This window comes from Bison bison, unplaced genomic scaffold (genome assembly GCF_000754665.1).
Source record: "Bison bison bison isolate TAMUID 2011002044 unplaced genomic scaffold, Bison_UMD1.0 scf7180017864500, whole genome shotgun sequence".
NCBI classification, from domain to species: domain Eukaryota; kingdom Metazoa; phylum Chordata; class Mammalia; order Artiodactyla; family Bovidae; genus Bison; species Bison bison.
In genome coordinates, this window is record NW_011495059.1 from 1,742,409 (window position 1) to 1,750,549 (window position 8,141).

The 8,141-nt window shown below is 44.0% G+C and overlaps 1 protein-coding gene across 1 annotated transcript in view; it reads left to right on the forward strand.

Annotated features, from left to right (window-relative positions):
• PTPRT (protein tyrosine phosphatase, receptor type, T) overlaps window positions 1-8,141 on the forward strand; it is an 839,242-nt gene that overhangs the window by 417,201 nt on the left and 413,900 nt on the right. Inside the window, exon 7 of the mRNA XM_010829234.1 lies at window positions 1,028-1,324. Within this exon, the coding sequence (XP_010827536.1) occupies window positions 1,028-1,324 (297 nt within the window). The remainder of the gene's footprint in view (window positions 1-1,027; window positions 1,325-8,141) is intronic.

Sequence of the window (8,141 nt, forward strand, 5' to 3'; positions counted from 1 at the left end):
TTCCAGGATGTCGGGCTCTAGGTCAGTGATCACACCATCGTGATTATCTGGGTCATGAAGATCTTTTTTGTACAGTTCTTCTGTGTATTCTTGCCATCTCTTCTTAATATCTACTGCTTCTGTTAGGTCCATACCATTTCTGTCCTTTATCGAGCCCATCTTTGCATGAAATGTTCCTTTGGTATCTCTGATTTTCTTGAAGAGATCCCTAGTCTTTCCCATTCTATTGTTTTCCTCTATTTCTTTGCATTGATCGCTGAAGAAGGCTTTCTTATCTCTTCTTGCTATTCTTTGGAACTCTGCATTCAGATGTTTCTATCTTTCCTTTTCTCCTTTGCTTTTTGATTTATAATTTTGTCCAAATCTGTGCGTAGGAGTTGGACCGTTGCATCAGATCTGTTTTTAGAATGACATCCCTGGAGAGGCCTGTTTGGTGGAGAATGGAGAGGAGAGAAGGAAGGGTTGAAGTCTGTTGTGGGAGGCTCCAAAAGGATCCGTTGTGTTTTCAGTGAAAGGAAAGGAGATTCCAAGGTGTTGTCCACTGGTCACAGTGACAGCCTGGGTGCTGTGTGTTGTGGATGCAGCTCAGTGTGCATTCTCTGCACTCGAGTGCAGTGAACTAAAAGGAGGGGGCTGATTTCTCAAGGGGAAGGGTGTGGCCAGATGATATGTAAAGAGATAGGTCAGAACTGCAGCTTCCTTCTCAATTAGTATTTCCCCAAAGCATTGTGTGTGCTGTTGGTGGTACCCACAATTTTAACAACTTTGCATTTTTTTCAAATGGTTAGTATTCGTTTATGACAAGTGATTCAGGCTTTCCCTTTAAATAGGTTTTCTTTTAGATGCTTGTGTTTAAATAATAGGTTTATTTTACAGAAAAATACTAATTAAATTATATTCTAAGTGGTGAAATCAGGAAGGCAGTGGCTGAATTGGTGAGAGCTGTGTTCCCCGTTTTAGCGGAGCCCCCACCCCACCTTCCCAATGGCCTGCTCAGAGTCCCGTGTCTTGCGTTTGTGTCTTGCAGACCCGGTGCACGGCCCACAGAATGTGGAGATCGTGGACATCCGAGCCCGGCAGCTGACCCTGCAGTGGGAGCCCTTCGGCTACGCGGTAACCCGCTGCCACAGCTACAACCTCACGGTGCAGTACCAGTACGTGTTTAACCAGCAGCAGTACGAGGCCGAGGAGCTCATCCAGACCTCCTCCCACTACACCCTGCGGGGACTGCGTCCCTTCATGACCATCCGGCTGCGGCTGCTGCTGTCCAACCCCGAAGGCCGGATGGAGAGCGAGGAGCTGGTGGTACAGACGGAGGAGGACGGTGAGTCAGGGAGTGGGTGTGCTCCCTCAGGAACTGGGAGGGCTGGACCAGCTCAGGCGGCCACGCCTAGCAGTTGCAAGGGTTTATTTTTTTCCAGCATCTTTCATCTCTCTGTCAGTATATCAGCATCTTCTCTAAGCTCTTCAGTAACACAGCATGCAGGCTGTACAGTACACAACTCCAGGGGGCCCTGTGCCCCTAGACAGTGACACCTCTGCCACAGACACACGCTCATCCACATCCCTGCTCTCACTTTATGCCACCTGCTGTGCCAGCATTTAACCACACTGATGCCTCTCAAAAGAGAAGACATGTATCAATCGTACTGTTGAGACATGTTGAGTTTGGAGTCAGATGGCTCTGGATTCTCTTAAAAATTAGCATCAGAAAATACATATAAAAAGCTTGGCACACACACTGAATGCACCCAGAGCCACACATTCACCTGGGTGTCCTACAGGCGTTTCAAAAAAGTATCCAAAATTGAACTCATTTCCTCCTCTATACTGACTTCTCTCCCTCTGTTCAGGTATACTTCCTAGAACACAGGGAGACCCGAGTGATGGTCCCTGGTGGGATCAAGACCCATATCCTCAGCTGCAAAGCCCCACAAGCATATAGAGGAAAGCACTCCAACCTCTTTTAACCTTGTCCCTCAATCCCTCCATCTTATCCTAGACCTGGAAGTTTTATCACATCTGCCTTTGTAACAAGCCCTCCCCAATCCCGTTTAAAATCATCCTCGCAGCCACTGTCTTTGCAGCCCCTCCAGACTGCTTTTGGGTAGCACGGTGGTGGGGACTCAGCCTCTGTCACCTCGTTCCGCCATCTTCCTGTCTTGCACAGAACCTCCGTCTCCTATGGGTACAGCTCTCACCCGGGTCAGCTTCTCCAGATCTTAGTGCCCTGCTTCCTGGGAGCCTATTCCCGTCCAGCCTCTGACACAGGGTCAGGCGTCTCATCTTGGCTTCATTCTGTGGCCCTGGATTTGGCTTCTGATGAAGCTGCCAGAACTTTCTCTAGATTTGGCTCCATTGTATCAAAGATAAATAGCTCCTTCTCCAGCACATAGACTAATACACTGTCTGAAAAGTCAGCCTCTGGAACCAAATATGCCTGGAGAAAGTTGTTTAACCTCTCAGCACCTGGGTTCCTTATCTGTAAAAATGGCGATAGATTGGGAATTCTCTGGTGATCCAGTGGTTAGGACTCTGTGCTTCCGCTGCTGGGGGCCCAGATTTGATCCCTGGTCAGGGAACTAAGACCCCCCAGCCATGTGTTTACTTTTTAAAAAAGGAGATAATCATAGCACCTAACTTCCAGGTTGTGCTCATAGAAAGGATGGCATGTATAGAAACTAGAATCATGTCCATCAGACTCTAAAGTTTTCATTAAATGTAGCTATTACAGTTGCACTAAATCAAAAAAAAAAATCTTGACAAAGAATCCTTTAGCACAATCAACCCAAAAACCACCCACCCATCTCTTTAGAACTGTAGATGTCCACTGTCATAGCTATAGAAAACATGACATCTATATCCAAGGAGTGGTAACATGGCAGAATTTCACGTTAACTTAAAAATAATCAAATAAACAATCCACCTTCATATTTCCAATAACATTAAACCTGATTTTATATAATAAGGAGATACAGAGTTGGGGCAAGTAGGGTGGTTTGGTGGCTTACTTGCTAAGTTCTGTCTGACTCTTGTGACTCCATGGACTGTAGCCCACCGAGCTCCTCTGTGCATGAGATTTCCCAGGCAAGAATACTGGAGTGGGTAGCCATTTCCTTCTCCAAGGGATCTTCCCAATCCAGATATCAAACACGGGTCTCCAGCATTGCAGGCGGTCTCTTTACTGACTGAGCCACCAGGGAAACCCAGGGTGGTTTAGTGACAAGAGTTCATGGGGGAACCTGGTTGTTCGACAAGGGGGAGCCAGTGTTGGGAACCAGCATGAAAATTCAGGACGCTGAAGATGAACAGGAGGGTTTAGCCCAGGAAGAGCTCAGGGCATTTCTTGCCAAGATGCTCTACCTGCTTTGGGCCACTTTTTGAGGATTACCTACATGTGTGACTATACATCACAAGTCCCATATTTAAGGCATGCCCCAACCTCTCCGTTTCTTCTTCTCATCACCAACGGAAAAAAAAACAACAACAAAAAAAAAACAATCACAAGGTCTTTATCAAAACAAATTGAGAACAGCAATGCTTTGAAATTAAATTTTAATCAAACACCATTAATGTTTGAGAGAGCAGAGGTGCTCCATCTCTGCTCTCTCGAGCTGTGTGGGCATCATCACAGTAAAAGCACCAACATTCAGGACACCAGGCCTCTGGCTTGCAGCTCTCCTGAGGCCCCACCTCACAGACCATGGAGACTACAGGAAGGCCTCAGAAGAGCACTGGACCCTGTGCATGCTGGACTTAGGTTCCATTTCTCCTGAAGAGGGGAGAGGCACCATCTCTGTTTGCTGGGGGCTCGTTGACATTGAGGTTGAGCTGCAGATGGAGCTCAGCTCTAGTCCATTAACTGAAACCGCCTTCAGGGAACCAGGGAAGCATCTTGCGGGTTGAGCTGGCTGGAGTCAAGGTGCTTTCATCTGTGCTACAAAATTGTCTTCTGGGAAATGTGTGGAATTTGTAATTCTATCACCCCACTGCCTTTGTGAGGGTGTGAAGTAACCCACCACTGGTGAGAACAGCTTGTGACCACTGAGCCCCTGTGTTTCATCTGTGAAGGGGTTGTTAATAGGAGGCTAAACAGGTTCTTTATTTTTTCCCTTTTTCTTCACAAATGTCTCAGACAAAAACCACAACTCAGCTTGCTGGGTGGTTACTTCTCTGCCTTCAATCAAACCACAGCCAAGACTGTGAAATGGAATCTCTGAGATTCTGACAAAGGAAAACCAAATAGATGATGGCCTCATTTTGGCTACCCCTTATTGAGACCTACAGTGGGCTAGACACACATGTTATATACTATGATTCAACTTGATTTTACTTTGAAATGTTTCAAAACTATGGAAAAATTGGAAGAAGAGGATAAGCAAGATCTGTAAACCCTTCACGAGACTTAACACTAGTGAACACCTTGCTATCTACTTTTTCATATGCATTTATGATACCTGTGTATGATATAGGGCTTTCCTGACAGCTCAGTTGGTAAAGAATCTGCCTGCAATACAGGAGACCCTGGTTCAATTCCTGGGTCGGGAAGATCCGCTGGAAAAAGGATAGGCTACCCACTCCAGTATTCTTGGGCTTCCCTCGTGGCTCAGCTGATAAAGAATCTGCCTGCAATGCATGAGACCTGGGTTTGATACCTGGGTTGGTAAGATCCCCTGGAGAAGGGAAAGGCTACCCACTCCAGTACTCTGCCTGGAGAACTCCATGGACTATATAGTCCATGGGGTCACGAAGAGCTGGACACAACTGAGTGACTTTAACTTTCACTTTCACGTGTGTGATATATTTCATATGGAAAAACATATATAAATATACATATATTTTTAACTATTTGAAAGTAAATGGCAGAAGTCATGATACCTCACCCCTAAATTCTTTAGCATTCATGACAGTTAATGATAAGGACTTGCTCCTCCATACCTGCAATACCATAGAATATCTAAGAAATTTTGCAGTAATAATCAAATAGACAATCTGCATTCATATTTCCAGTAACATTAAACCTGATTTTATGTGACAGACCAGAATATGAGACATGTTTGGATAAAATGTTCTATGAGTTGGTGACGTACGTTTCTGTCTGTAGCATGTTACGAGGTACATGACGTCAGGGACCCCCTCTACTGGTGATGCTGAGTTGGTCCCTTAGATAAGGTGGGGACCACCCAGTCTCTTCACAATAAATGTGGCACTTTTTCTCTTTGTAAATTAGCTCACCTGTGCAGTGGTATTTTGAGATCTTTGAGTATCTCTAGTCCCCAAGAACTTAAAAAAAATTTTTTTATGAAGTATAGTAGATTTATAATGTTAATTTCTTGTGTACAGCAAGCTGACTCAGTTATGCATTTATATATTTTCCATATTCTTTTTCATTACGGTTTGTCAGAGGATACTGAACATAGTCCCCTGTGCTCTACAGCAGGACCTGTTGTTCATCCATCCTGCGTGTAGCAGTTCATACCTGCTAATTCCGAGCTCGCAGGCCTTCTCTTCCCTCCCCCTCTCTGCCTGGGCAACCACGGGTCTGTGCTCTGAATCTGTGAGTCTCTTTCTGTTTTGTAGACAAGTTCATTTGCGCCGTATTTTAGATTTCACCCGTAAGGGATACCATGTGATACCATATCTTTCTGACTTACTTTGCTTAGTACGATAGTATCTTTTGCTCCAAGTGGCATTATTTTTTTTCTTTTTATGGCTGAGTGATATTCAATTGTGTATGCATACACACACACACACACACACACACACACATACATATGCACAACATACCACGTTTCTTCATCCACTCATTTGTGGATGAACGTGTAGTTTGCCTGTATGTCTTGACTGTTGTAAATGGTGCTGCTGTGAACCTTGGGGTGCGTGTATCTTTTCGGATTAGCGTTTTGTCCAGATATATACCCGGAGTGGGATTGCTGGATCATATGGCAACTCTTATTTTTAGTTTTCTGCGGAACCTTCATACTGTTCTCCATAGGGGCTGCACCAATTTACGTTCCTGCCAGCAGGGAAGGTGAGTTCCCTTTTCTCCACACACTCTCCAGCATTTGTTATTTGTAGACTTTTTAATGATGACCGTCTGACTTGAGAGAGGTGGTACCTCACTGCAGTTTTGATTTGTCTTTCTCTGATAATTAGGGATGTTGAACACCTTTCATGTGCCTATTGGCCACTTGTATCTCTTCTCTAGAGAAGCGTCTGTTTAGGTCTTCTGCCCATTTTTCAGCTGGGCTGTTTGTGTTTTTGTCATTAAGTTGTATAAGCTGTTTGTATATTTTGGAAATTAAGCCCCTGCTGGTTACACTGTTTGCAAATATTTTCTCCCATTATGTAGGACAGGAGCCTGGGGCACTGCAGTGCATGGGGTTGCAAAGAATAAAACCATAAGTAAATAAAAAATGCTTAGTGATTGAGCATGCATGTAGTTAGTCTTTTGTTTTATTAATGGTTTTATTTGCTTTGCAAAAAGTTGTAAGTTTGATTAGGTGCCATTTGTTTTTGTTTTTATTTCTTTTGCCTTGGGAGATGAACCTAAGGAAACATTGGTATGATTTATGTCAGAGAATTTTTGCCTTCAGTCTCGTCTAGGAATTTTATGGTGTCATAGCTTATGTTTAAGTCTTTAAGCCGTTTTGAATTTTTCATTGTGTATGGTGTGAGGGCGTGTTCTAACTTCATTGACTTGCATGCAGCTGTGCAACTTTCCCAGCACTACTTGATGAAGAGACTGTCTTTTTTCCATATAGTCTTGCCTCCCTTGCTGACGATTAACTGCCCATAGGCGTGTGGGTTTCTTTCTGGGTTCTCTATTCTGTTTCATTGGTCTGTACGTCTGTTTTTGTGCCACTACCATGCCGTTTTGTTTGTGTTAACTTTGTGGTGTGTCTGAAGTCTGGGAATGTTATGCTTCCTGCTTTGTTCTTTTTCCTCAGGATTGCTGTGCCAGTCCTGGGTCTTCCCAAGAATTTTTGACCCAAAGATTTTAGCACTCCCTGATAATCTTCACCTGGATCAGCTATTACTGATATTTGCAAAAGGATGTTTTTAAATCTAGCATTCCCTCTACATGTATTGTTTTGCATTCTTCTTTATAGAACAGCTTTCTCTCCTCATCCCCATCCCCATTTTTACTTTCCCTGTTGACACATGGGTCTTTTTATTCTTTAACTCAATGTATTAAAATCCATCACTGTTATTATTCTTTTCAGTGCTCAAACTGTCTCATATATGGCTTGTGAGAGTCCCTTCTAATTGGCTGCTAGGTCCTTTTGACATGGTCTCAGTCTTCCTTGCTCCCGGTGTAACAGAACATTCCAGACTACCCTTATAATGTCTCTGCCCCAGACCTGGAGTCAACCACTTATTCAAGGATTTCTGGTGTTATTGAGTGGAGATTGAATATTTTGGCACTAAAAGATGCATCTTATGTGTGCTCAATGAGCTATTATTGCCTCTACGCTCTTCAAGAAGGTAGAGCTGGGGAATATAATTTATCTGTTTTAAATAATATTATTGTTGTTCAGTCACTAAGTCATGTCTGACTTTTTGTGACCCTATGGACTGTAGCTCGCCAACCCGTCTGTCCTCCATTATTTCCTAGAGTTTGCTCAAATGCACAGCCATTGAGCATCACCAGCTATGATGCTGATGCTGTCTAACTGTCTCAGCCTCTGCCACCCGCTTCTCCTTTTGCCTTCAGTCTTTCCCAGAGTGTTTTCCAATGAGTCAGTTCTTCGTATCAGATGGCCAAAGTTTTGGTGCTTAAGCTTCAGCAACATTCCTTCCAATGAATATTGAGGTCTGATTTCCTTTTCCATTGACTGGTTTGATCTCCTTTCATTCCAAGGGACTCTCAAGAGTCTTCTCCAGCACCACAATTCAAAAGCATCAATTCTTTGGCTCTCCGCTTTCATTATGGTCCCTCTCATATCCCTATATGAATGCTGTGAAAGCCATAGCTTTGACTATACAGACCTTTGTCAGCAATCATGTTCAGTTCAGTTGCTCAGTCGTGTCCAACTCTTTGTGACCCCATGAACTGCAGCATGCCAGGCCTCCCTGTCCATCACCAACTCCCAGAGTCCACCCAAACCCATGTCCATCAAGTCGGTGATGCCATCCAA